This window comes from Paroedura picta, chromosome 16 (assembly GCF_049243985.1).
Source record: "Paroedura picta isolate Pp20150507F chromosome 16, Ppicta_v3.0, whole genome shotgun sequence".
NCBI classification, from domain to species: Eukaryota; Metazoa; Chordata; class Lepidosauria; order Squamata; family Gekkonidae; genus Paroedura; species Paroedura picta.
In genome coordinates this window covers 14461160-14474137 of record NC_135384.1, presented here as the reverse complement: position 1 = coordinate 14474137, position 12978 = coordinate 14461160, and the positions used below count along the sequence as shown (strand labels likewise).

General features: G+C 40.4%; 1 protein-coding gene across 1 annotated transcript; it reads left to right on the top strand.

The window, feature by feature from the left end:
* Window positions 1–4450: 4450 nt before the first annotated feature.
* On the top strand, window positions 4451–12555 carry LOC143825418 (vomeronasal type-2 receptor 26-like). The gene is made up of 7 exons (XM_077313449.1): window positions 4451–4617; window positions 5853–6144; window positions 6233–6930; window positions 7033–7084; window positions 7303–7530; window positions 9644–9770; window positions 11470–12555. Exons 1-7 carry the CDS (start codon window positions 4451–4453, stop codon window positions 12366–12368), a joined length of 2463 nt encoding a protein of 820 aa, XP_077169564.1. The 3' UTR covers window positions 12369–12555.
* Window positions 12556–12978: the final 423 nt, after the last annotated feature.

The following is a 12978-nucleotide window of genomic DNA, read 5'->3' as shown; positions in this document are numbered from 1 at the left end:
AAGTAACCTAATGTCATGAAGCATCTAAGTATAATGATTAACCTAACTCAACACAGCATAGAAGTTCCATAATCTTCTTCAGATAATGTTGTTCCTGTGAAAATAATTCTTCTCACAGCAAAAGAGTCCTCTTGCTTCTCTGTGTTGTACAGAGTTGGACAAGGAACTCTAAATTTAAAAAATGACACATTGTCTTACCCTTTCTGGATCCTTTATTCAAATAGATTTTTTCCTACACATTGGCTAAATAATGTCTCCCCATTCCCTCCAACCAGCTGCTCTTTATTCAGTAAATAAACCTGTGAAGGCAGTAAACATATATTCAGATAAGACCATGGAAAGTATCTTTGGGTTTTTTGTCATTCCTTTTGGCAACATTTTGTTATATGTCTAAAAGATTAAGACAGATTGATAGGATCTTGTCATAGACCGTTTATGCACTGGGAACTTCTCTGCCCTACCCACCTATCAGGAGGACAGATAGGGGGTGGATGAGGTGCACCAGGCCAAATGCTCCCCCATGTGGGTACAGGAAGAGGTGGGGCAACTTGCCATGACTAAAACTCCTGAATATCTGCCTGAATAGCTGAAGACCTGCTTTCATCATTACACATAACCTTACTCCCTTACATTGCATAGTAGACTCCTCCCCCCGTGGCAGCAGATTTGTATTTACGTTCACCATCCTGAGGCAATATTCTAAATACTGGAGAGCTGGCTTGGTATACAGGTTCTGACTCTTGACTTGTAATCTTGCAAGATAGCTATTATTCCCCTATACCCCATGTGCAGCCGGATGGGTGACCTTGGACTAGCCACTGCACTGATAAAGTTGTTCTCACATAGCAGTAATATCTGGGCTCCTTCAGCCTCACCTACCTCACAGGGTGTCTGTTGTGGGGAGAGGAAAGGGAAGGTGATTGTAAGCTGCTTTGTGACTCCTGGTAGAGAAAAGAGGCATATAAGAAACAATTCTTCTTCTTCTAAATATATCTGCAGGCTGAAAAATATCAGGGACCTCTGACATGCTTGACATACAGTAAGGTGACCAGATTTTAACATTGGTAAAGCGGGACGCCATTGACCTTGGGGGTGTGTGGTCTTGATTAAAATTTGGTCTATATGGAGCAACAAAAAAAATTATAGAATGCATAGAACACAAAAATAGTTTTGTAATATATATATTTTTTAATTTCAATGTAAGTACAATTTGCCAGGTGCCCACAGATGCCCCTGCAAAAGTGGAACAATCTGGTCACCTTACAGGGTCTGTTGTGACAAGATTGAAACAGGGATTAACTGCAGTAGCTTGTAAGACCTTGGTGTCAGCTGATACATTTTAGTCATTGGTTACAGCAGATACACCTTAGGCCAGTTACTTTAGAAAAATGCAACTGTGTTAGGTTACAAATAGCTGAAGAAGATGTAGTTGTTCATATCACTCATTTGTCATTTGGATGCCCATGCATGCACTAAATCACAAAGCAAAGCAAAGGCCCAAGGTAACGTAAACTATTTGACAGTTTTCTAGGTCAAAGAAATCAGTCACTTAGGACCCATATTCTAAAAATCTTTTATTGCCCAGATACTTATTGATAATTTCCAAACTTCAAAGGAATCAGCTGACCGGACTTTGTAGATAACAAATCCTCCTGCCTAAATGCAGCTGGTATGGGACCCTGAAGCAGTTTACAGTGCAGCTGGTATGGGACCTTGAAGCAGTTTACAGTGCAGCTGGTATGGGACCCTGAAGCAGTCCTCAGTGGGTGGCAATTATCTCCAGCCAAAGTGTCAAAACAACCGGTGTCTTCCTTGTTTGCAGTGAATTTCCTGAAGGCACAAGCAAATAATAAGACCTTCATTTAAGTCATAGAAAATCAAGACTTTTTCATTAGAACTGCGCCTAGATAGAAACAGGTCTCAGGTTATCCATTGTATCCCCTTTCCTGTTCTGTATCATGTAGGTTTCCTTCAACTCCTTCCCTCAGATATTGTTCCTCATTTATTTAAAAATCCCTTCTATCTATCATATTGTATCCTATTCCTTCTCTTCAACCAATCCCACCATTATTTCTGGCTTAAAACAAATCTGAAGAAAATCTCCCAAAGGAAAATTCTGTTTGCTAAGACCATTTATGCACTGGGAACTTCACTGCCCCAGCTCCTGTACAGGAGCACAAATGGGGGCGAATGAAGTACACTGGGCCAAATGCTCCCCCTTGTGGGTACAGGAAGAGGTGGGGCAACCTGCTACGACTAAAACTCCAGCCTGCAGCATGGCATGAAACCTCCAGTGCATAAACGGTCTAAGAGCCACATTCAGTGACATCCAGATACTGCTTTCTGAAATTAAATAATTATCAAGTCTCCTTCAATAAGATAGAATATTTCATTTTTATTCTCAAATCATAAAATGAACAAAACTTAGTTATACATTTTATCATATATTGGTCTATTTTTCATGACTGGAAAATGATTTTTTATGGAGAAGCATTCCTTTAATCTTGGAGGAGGGGTCATTTGGATTTTAAGCAGTGAAGCAAAACATTGATTAGAAACATGAGGAATGATTCAGCAAAACTGATATGATAAAATATGCTGGACGGCAAAGTGATATTCTACAGACAGAAGGGAAGTGTTGTTATTGAGATTCTGCTGCTACTGCTGCTGGTGCTGCCATGTTGTATAGGGTGCAGGACGTGTTCCATTAATTGCTCCATATATGATGGCCCCTTCTCAATTCCTCATAACTTTCCTCAGCCAGGGGGACCTTCTTATTGTTGGGATCACCGCTAATGTTGCTTTCTTCAATCACCTTCCATCTTTCTTGGACTGAGTTTTCATATCATTTTATTTGCTTCTGGAACACCCCCTTTGTCGCGAATGTCAACCCAAAGTGGCTTGCTTTGCTCTTCTTTTTATCTTTTTATATTTACTTCAATCCTTTCAGGGTACAGTGAAAATTCAAACTGGGGTTTCTAAGATATTTACAACTAGGAATAAAGCCCATTGTACCGAAAATACAATGGGCTCTAGCAGGGTTTGCGTGGGTGCCGGCAGGGCTCTGTAGAAGTGGGCATGTAGGCTGGCAGCGCAGTGCCTCCCCCCAAGTGGGCAGAAAGGGAGAGGGGTGGCAGATGCGCGGCAGTGGGCTATTCACAGGTTTTACCAAGTGCTTTAATCCAATCTCTTGCACACACTACATCACGAAGCAAAGCAAAGGCTACAGGAAAGGTAAAATAATCAACAGTTTTGTAGGTGGCCCCCAACTTTTAAAAATCTTTATTGCCCAAGCTCTTATTGATGATTTCCGAACCACAAAGGAATCAGATGGCCTGTATGGAAACTTTGGAGACAACAAAACATTCTGCCTACATGTCTAGTTTACAGTGCAGCAGATGTGGGGCCCTGAAGCAATCCTCAGTGGAGGCAATTATCTCCCGCCAGACTGTCAAAACAACGGGTGTCATCCTTCTTTGCAGTGGATTTCATGAAGGTAGAAGGAAATAATAAGACCTTCATTTAAGTCACAGAAAATCAAGACTTTTTCATCAGAACTGCATCTAGATAGAAACAGGTCACGGTTGATCCATTGTATTTCCCTTTCCCATTCTGTTTCTTGTAGGTTTCCTTCAACTCCTTATCTCAGATATTGTTTCTCATTTATTTAAAAATCACTTCTATCTATCATATTGTATCTTATTATTCCTGTTCAAGCAAACCCATCATTAGATCTGGGTTTAGAAAAAAATCTCACAAAGGAAAAAATTGCTTGCAACGACCCACTCTCAGTGCAATACAAATGCTGCTTTTAGAAATTAAATAATTATGAAGTCTCCTTTTAGAAGAAGAAGAGTTGGTTCTTATATGCCGCTTTTCCCTACCCGAAGGAGGCTCAAAGTGGCTTACAGTCGCCTTCCCATTCCTCTCCCCACAACAGACACCCTGTGGGATGGGTGAGGCTGAGAGAGCCCTGATATCACTGCTCGGTCAGAACAGTTTTATCAGTGCCATGGCGAGCCCAAGGTCACCCAGCTGGCTGCATGTGGCGGAGCGCAGAATCAAACCTAGCATGCCAGATTAGAAGTCCACGCTCCTAACCACTACACCAAACTGGCTCTCAGTTTGGTGTAGTGGTTTTTTAAAAGATAGAATATTTAATTTCCTTTTCAAATCATAAAACAAACAAAACCTCTTTATGTATTTTATCACATATTGATCTATTTTTTCAGAACAGGGAAATCATATTTTATGGAGAAGCATTCCATTAATCTTTTGGATGTTAAGCGAACCCAAAAAATTAATTAGAAACATGAGGAATTATGCAGAAAAACTGATATGATAAAATATGATGGGCGGAAAAGTGATATTCTACAGCCAGAAGGGAAGTCTTGTTATTGAGATTCTGCTGTTACTGATGCTGGTGCTGCCAAGTTGTATAGTGTGCAGGATGTCTTCCATTAATTGCTCCATATACGATGACCCCTTTCCGATTCCTCACAACTTTTATCAGCCAGGGGTTCTTCTTATAGGCGGGATCACTGCTCAGGTTGCTTTCTTAAATAACCCTCCATCTTTCTTAGAACACCCGGCAAGCATTGTGGTTGAAGAACCTGTGTAAGGATTTGGATGTTTTTTTCTTTGACTTAATCTGATCACTCAGTTGTTAAGCAATCACAATATGAGTTTTCATTTCATTTTATTTACTTTTGGGACACCCCCTTTCTCTCCAATGGGTCCCCAAAGTGGCTTGTATTGTTCTTCTCTCTTCCTTTTTATCCATAAATCAACACTGTGTGGGAGACTAGGCTGACAATGTATCAAATATCACATAGAAAGCTTTCTGCATACAACAAAAATTCAAACTAGGATTCCTAGGACATTTACCAGTATACAATTTTGGCTATTTAATGTTATCTTTTTGCAGTTTTCTTGGATCTTTCTAATCATGCAGTGTATAAATAACAATAGATCTTCTTTTCAATGGGATAAGTTGCATTCCAACAAGGTTTGGGATTGTCATTTGTTAATGCTGACTCTAACAACCAAAGGTGGCCAGAATGTTGCCAGGTCTTCCAGACCAGCTGGCAGGGGATGGGGTGATATTATTGGAAGCAGGGAGCATAAAAGCTGAAAATAAATGCAATGTGCCTAGGTCACTCGAAAGTGACTTAGACACTCCAGGGATTGACAGCCCTCTGGTTTATGGGGGGAACATCTATGATAGTATTAGCTTCTTTCTATAGATATATGCCCAGTACCCCCAAGAATTTCCAGCGGCCCCCCATTTCTCCAAATTGCTTAGGTCTCTAGTTGATGTCATAGGCATATTGCACCTACTTCCAACTTGTTGCCTGTTGAAGGAGTTAATTCTAGAGAGGACATCTGAATATCAGTTGACGAACTGCCAACTATACCAGTTTATCTGGCTTTCCTAGGTGAGCAGAGAGTGATAAGAAGAACCAAAAACATGAAAAATATATAGGATGCATTTCAGCAGGTTTTGGACAGTCTTTGAATGACCTAGGGGTATAAACAGCTGTCATTTGAAAAATGTAAGAAGTTTGATGTCACATGAAAAAGGATAGGGAACAAAAGAGATGACAATGATATCATGTGAAACCAAACTTATAACAAAATGGGTTGGCAAAGACCTTGTAATACCGTATAAGTCTGTTGCACCTCAATGGGCACGATATCCATTATTATACTTTACGAAATGTGAATATATTGGATACGAGGAGTTAGCTAAGGGCACTGCTAAAGAAACCAGTTCATAAACTGGATGCTCAGGTGAGAAGAAGAACGCTGTAAATGCAGTATGGTTGCTTTCCTACATATATTTTTTGTAGGTCCATAACAAAAAACTACCAGAACATTTTGGCCTTGGCGTTTGCTGTAAAAGAGCTGAATGAGAATCCCAACTTCTTACCAAACATCAGCTTGGGGCTCTACATCCTCAATAGCTACGGCCTTGGCAGGATGACTTTTAAGGCCACTCTCAGTGTACTTTCTGCGCAGCAGAGGCTGGTCCCTAACTTCAGCTGTGATAACCGGCAGAAATTCATAGCTGTAATTGGAGGGCGTTTGTCTGAAACCTCTGCTCAGATTGGATCCATTTTGAATATCTACAATACTCCTCAGGTAAGCTATAAACATAGACTTAACAATTCCAGCATATGATTGAGGATGCTGAATTCATTCATTAAAATGACAATGTGTTTTCTTTCAGCTGACCTATGGGTCATTTTCCCTTGCAAAGGATGACAAAAAACAATTCCCTTCCATATATCAGATGGTGCCTGATGACACCTATCAGTACAGGGGAGTTGTAAAGTTACTTCATCATTTTCAATGGACTTGGATTGGGCTCCTGGCTATGGATGATGACATGGGAAACCAGTTTTTGCGGAGAATAATACCTCTCCTCTCTGAGAATAGCGTTTGTTTTGCATTCATATACAAAATAACAAAGCTGAATTACATAAAGGACATGTCAGACTTTATGCTAAACCAAGCTGAACACTTCTCGATATTAACAGACAAAAAAGTCAATGCTTTTTATTTTTATGGAGAACTTTTTGCCATGTTGACCTTAAGAATCACACTGTATTTTTTCCCTTTCATTTCATTATCCCACCTGGATAAGGTGTGGATAGTTACATCACACTCGGACTTTGAGTCATATGCTATCCAAAGAATTTTTGATACAGACCCCCTCAATGGTGCCCTGTCCTTTGCAGTCCATTCCAATCAGCCTCCAGGGTTTCAAGAATTTCAGCGGACCATAAGACCATTGTCGGCTGGAGGAGATGGTTTCATTCAGATCTTTTGGGAACAAGCATTTAGCTGTGCACTGAAATACAAGCAAGGGGATATGAAGAAAATCTGCAGTGGAGAGGAGAAACTGGAGAGCGTTCCTGGACCTTTGTTTGAAATGCAGATGACTGGCCATAGCTATAATGTCTACAATGCTGTCTATGCTGTGGCCCATGCTTTACACAATATCCACATACATGAATCCAAACGCAGAAAACGTTCAGAAGGTGGGAGGATGGATTTTCATAATATAGAGCCATGGCAGGTACTGAAATTATTCATACCGGTCTATGTATCATTAATGGAAGACTTCTCTTTCTACTTCCACTTTGCATGTTCAATTCTCCCACCAACTTAATGATTCAAATATAATTATGTTTGTGTGTTTGATTTGTTTGTGTGTAGTTTGACTTTTTTAATACTTGGCTTCAATGTTTTCAGTAGTGTAACTAGCTTTCTTGTTTGGTTTCTTTTTCATTCTAGTTACACAAGTTTTTAAGGAAAACTTTGTTCAACAATTCAGTCGGAGAACACATACAGTTTGATCAAGATGGAGAATTAGTTACAGTTTTTGATTTTACCAATTGGATTATCTTCTCAAATGGGTCATTTGCAAGGTTGAAACTTGGACAATTGAATCCTCAGGCCCCATCAGAGAATGAGCTGACTCTTGAAGATGATCAAATTGTGTGGCATAGAAGCTTTAACCAGGTGTCTGATTTCCTCCACTCAATTCCTTCTTTTGCAATCAAGAAAAATACTTTTAAAACAGTGATGAAATGTTGGGGGGAGGGAGATTAACTCAACCGCATTTTCTTCATGTGCCTCTTCCCATTATTTTCTGGAAGGTTACATTAATCATTCCAGTTTAAATTCCTCTTGAAGCATTCTCCTACTACATTCTGCCAAATCTATTGAACACATACTGTTTCCATTTCCCCAAGAATTACGATACCTGTCAGCTGCCATAGTACAAGGCTCATATTGAAGATAAATATAAAATGTATATAGAAGATATTCTTACAATATAAAGGTAAAGGTAAAGGTATCCCCTGTGCAAGCACCAAGTCATGTCTGACCCTTGGGGTGATGCCCTCTAGCGTTTTCATGGCAGACTCAATACAGGGTGGTTTGCCATTCCCCTCCCCCGTCATGACCGTTTTACCCCCCAACAAGCTGGGTACTCATTTGACCGAACTCGGAAAGATGGGAGGCTGAGTCAACCTTGAGCTGGCTGCTGGTATCGAACTCCCAGCCCCATGGGCAGAGCTTCAGACTGCATGTCTGCTGCCTTACCACTCTGCGCCACAAGAGGCTCATAAGGCTCTTACAATATAGGTAATGAAAATAGAATTTTTCAAAATCTTTGTCTAAATATTTGGTAAAGATCATCCTACCACTTTTCATTACTATGTTTTTAATAGTTGTTTTTGTCCTTCTTGTTCAGTGTTATGTAGAAGGTAATAGTGCTATGAAGAGCATAGATGGGTTAGCAGAATTCTCACATTTAGTAAATGCCTTATAATATATGTGAGTTTGAAATCCATTCCTTTTTTATTCATCAAAATTTTTTTTTCAAAAATTAAAAGAAGGAAATAGAATTGTTATACATTGTGTACTGACAATGTATTAAAAGTAACCTCCTTCTAGTTCAGCTTTTGTTATCTTTTTAAATAGGGTCCCTATTGTTCTTGAAAGACTTTGTCAGTTTACCTGTTGACCATCAATGTCAATTTTGCCATCTTGGCCATATCTGCCAACTTGGTCAACCCATCTTCTATCAATGTTAATTCTTGTAGTTTCCATTTTCTAGCCATGACTAATCTGTTTGCCATCGTCACACTGTGGTTGTAGACTTAATAACATATACTCTGGTTTCATTGCAAAATTAAGACTCATATTTTCTGCATGATAGTATGGACTTTAGTCCAGTCTTTATGTACTCTATCACATTTCCACCACATATGATAAAAAGTACCCATTTTATCTAAACATTTCCAGCATTTGTTATTACAATTTTTTGCAATTCTGGCAATCACTTTCGGTGTTACACACCACCAATAAAATTATGTTACATTATGTACCAGTTTTCTCTAAGAATTTGGCTGTTAGTTAACTTAGGGATTCTGGACAATATATACTCCCATTGTTCAAGTATCAAATTCACCTCAATATTTTGCATCTATTTAATCATGCTTGATTTAACCTGCATTTCTGTCTCATGTTTTAACAACATTTTATATATTTGAAGAACAAGAAGAAGAAGAGTTGGTTCTTATATGCCGCTTTTCCCTACCCGAAGGAGGCTCAAAGCGGCTTGCAGTCGCCTTCCCATTCCTCTTAGTTGTTTACTGGAACCAACCAAGCTACCGTGAGAAAATACCCTGGTGAAGTTCACCTTGACCATATCACTGCATTAAGCAGTGTCTCAGCTGCAAAACAGTGTATTGGTTGGTGTAACAAGCAGATGCTCATATAAGTTCTAAGAAAAATGAACTGTAAATTATATGATATCCATCAGAGGTTCAACAACTGAATCATTCATTTCAATATTCCAAATTCTTTGTTGTGATAGAAGTTGAGCGTTCTCTTAATTTCCACCTCTGTGGAAATTCAGGTACCTCATGGTTGACAAAAAATTGTCTTCAGGTACCTCATGGTTTACAAAAAAATTGGGAGACCTAACAGGAAGGCTGCAGCTTAATACCAAGTGCTCATTTGTTTCCTCTGACATCATATGTACTTACCCAGAAAAAAAATGTCAAGCCATCCATTGTCAAAAGACAATGATTCAAGGCTTCCCTCCCTTTCTGTTTATGGACAGGTGCTTCCTATTTCTGTGTGCAATGACCCCTGCCAGCCTGGCTTCAGCAAGTCAAAGAAGGAGGGAGAGAAATTTTGCTGCTATGATTGTACTCCCTGTCCAGAAGGGATGATCTCTGAGAAAAAGGGTAAGAGACATGTTGTAAAACATTTTTGTTGAACGGACAGAAATAACAGAAGATGTTAAGTTACTCTATCATTTGGAAATAAGGACATGCAGCTTTCCATGACATAGGATGAAACATCAACACTTCTGCTATTCAAATGTAGCTAATAAAGATGTGACAACTTTTTTCTAGTTGTGTATATATCGTAACCCAAAAGTCACCACCCTAGTTGCACCTTTAAGATCAACAAGTTTGATATTGGGTATAAGCTATTTTCTCTGCATGCACACTTATTCAGATACATTGAAACAGATTTCCACAAATATATATAGAGAGAACGGAGGCTTATTTACCAGGATGGGCTTGTTAGAGCCCAAGTCCAAAAGTAGCAAAGGGAAAAGTATATTGGAGATTGGATTAAAGCACTTGGTATGACTTGTGAATAGTTGTCAATTAGTGCAATCAGGAAAAGTCTGTAAGGTGTCACTGGAAACTTGAGTACCACAAGAAATTGCCTCTCTCCATCTTTCCCAGATAATGTTATAGTGCAGTAAGATAAGCTAATATTGAACAACTTTATTGTTGTCTGAACCTGCCATGTCCTATGACCTAGTGCAATAATATAACCTTTGATTAATGCTCTTATGAAGTGTAAAGGGAGCCATGGAGAAAGGTGGACACTTGGAGACTATACATTAGATTTTTGTTAAGCTGTCCAACTGGTCACCCATATATAAATAAGCAGGATGCAGAAGAAGGTGGAATCGTTGTCTAGCTTATGTGGACAATTATCATTTAGTCACTAATAACAATCCTATTTTCCCTTAGACCTTGATGTTCCTTTCTGAATCATTGCATCTTCAAAATGATAAACTTATAATGCAGGCATTTCAGACAATCTTTAAACCACTCAAAGAGCAGTATACATATTTGGTTAAGTGCTAATTGGGCAAGAGTTGGTGGGTCCAGTCCCGGGGGGGGGGTCCAATCAGAAGGCACTAGCGCCTTCCGGTTGGGCTCTCACCAGGACAGACAAGAGTTCTAGCCAGGCGGGTAAGTCCCAATCTGTAGGTGTGAGATAAAGACTGGACAACTTACAGTCTAGACCAGTGGTCCCCAACCTGCGGAACCCGCGGCTCCCTCTCCCCTCCCCCCGCAGTAAAAAACGGCCCAGGAAGCTTCTTACTGCGGGAGGGCGGGGAGAGGGAATCAGGGCCGGGCCGCGCCCATGCGGCCCGATGTGCGGGCACTGCCCGATGCGTGGGCGTGGCCGCACGGGCGCGGACCGATGCCCTGCCGGTCCCCACCCTCAGAAAGGTTGGGGATCACTGGTCTAGACAACTCCTCCCCTTCCTCTTCCCACTGACAAGCTCTAGCGCCCATTGTATTCCTGGATACAATGGGCTTTGACACTCTATTCTCTATATTTCTCTATATTTTGGTATGGCAGGATCTATATCCGTTTTCAAAATGTAGACCTCAGGAGAAGCAGAAAAGAACAAGAGAGACCAATTTAAATGTTGATTGTCCAACAGGCTGCATACTTGGTTAGTCACCAAAACCTATACCATTGTCCCAAAATATTGACGTGTATGTAGAAAGGGGGAGCGGAAGGGGAAAAGGAAGGGAGGGACATTAATTTATACCACATTTTTATTAGTGTCTCTTAAATACCACACACAACCTTGAAATACTGAAACCGCTCTTTTGATTCCTTCAGATATGGATGCCTGTGTCAAATGTCCAGATCATCAATTTCCCAGTGAAAGCCATCAGGAATGCCTTCTCAAGGTCCCAAGCTACCTTTCATACAAAGAGACTATAGGGATCATTTTTGTCATCTTGGCTGTATCTTTCTCTCTGGTCACATCATTAGTCCTTGGGACTTTCATGAAATACAAGAACACTCCCATTGTGAAAGCCAACAATCGAAGCCTAACCTACATTCTCCTCCTCTCCCTCCTGCTTTGTTTCCTCAGCTCCTTGATGTTCATTGGAAAGCCAGGGAAGGTGACCTGCCTTCTGCGCCAAATAACTTTCAGCCTCATCTTCTGTGTGGCTCTTTCCAGTGTCTTAGCCAAAACTATCACTGTGATCCTGGCCTTCATGGCCACCAAACCAGGGACCCACATGAGGAGATGGGTGGGTAAAAAACTGGCCTATTCCATTGTCCTTTCTGGCTCCTTAATTCATGCAGTGATTTGTGTTGTTTGGGTTTGTATTTCCCCTCCCTTCCCACAAATGAATATTCATGCACAACCCAGGGAAATCATCCTGGAATGTAATGAGGGCTCTGCTATGATGTTTTACTCTGTCCTTGGCTATCTGGGCTTTCTGGCCAGTGTCAGCTTCACAGTGGCTTTTCTTGCCAGGAAGTTACCTGGCAGTTTCAATGAAGCCAAATTCATCACTTTCAGTATGTTGGTGTTTTGCAGTGTTTGGTTTTCCTTTATTCCATCTTACTTGAGCTCTAAAGGGAAATCCATGGTGGCTGTGGAGATCTTCTCTATCTTGTCCTCTGCTGCTGGCTTACTGGTTTGCATCTTTTCCCCAAAATGCTACATCCTTTTGCTGAGGCCAGAAATGAATATTCGGGAACAAATAATTAGAATCATGTGAGGATATCAGCAATAGATTTCTTTATACCAAATCTGGTATCAGTGGAAATGGAATTGAAGAATAAAACAGGACTCTTATGGGGGGAAAGTAATCTAATGTCATGAGGTATCTCAGTGACCGTTTATGCACTGGGAACTTTACTGCACCAGCTCCCATGCAGGAGCACAGATCGGGGGCAGATGAAGTGCACTGGGCCAAATACTCGCCCATGTGGGTGCAGGAAGAGGTGGGGCAACCTGCCATGACTAAAACTCCAGCCTGTAGCCCAGCATGAATCCTCCAGTGCATAAACGGTCAGTATGATGAATAACCTAACTCAACACAGCAGAGAAGTTCTACTTCATATAATTTTGTTTCTGTGAAAAGATATGTTCTCACAGCAAAAGAGTCCTCCAGCTCTGTGTTGTATTGAGTGGAACGATGAACTCTAAACAACAACAAGAAAAATTACACATTTTCTTACTCTTTCTGGATCTTTCATTCAAATAGTTTTTTTCTACACTCTGGCTAAATGCTCTCTCCGCATTCACTCTAACCAATTGCTCTTCAAAGTAATTCAGTAAATAAACTTGTACAGACAGTAAATTTCTATTCAGATAAGACCATGAGA

What these genes read in the sequence shown, in the direction of transcription:
- LOC143825418 (XM_077313449.1), top strand. Translation starts at nt 4,451, where the DNA reads ATGTCTTCCATTAATTGCTCCATATACGATGACCCCTTTCCGATTCCT. An exon ending in GAGAGCGTTCCTGGACCTTT is followed by an intron (nt 6,931 to 7,032) that starts GTTTGAAATGCA and finishes ATCCAAACGCAG; the next exon opens with AAAACGTTCAGAAGGTGGGA. An exon ending in GATGATCTCTGAGAAAAAGG is followed by an intron (nt 9,771 to 11,469) that starts GTAAGAGACATG and finishes TGATTCCTTCAG; the next exon opens with ATATGGATGCCTGTGTCAAA.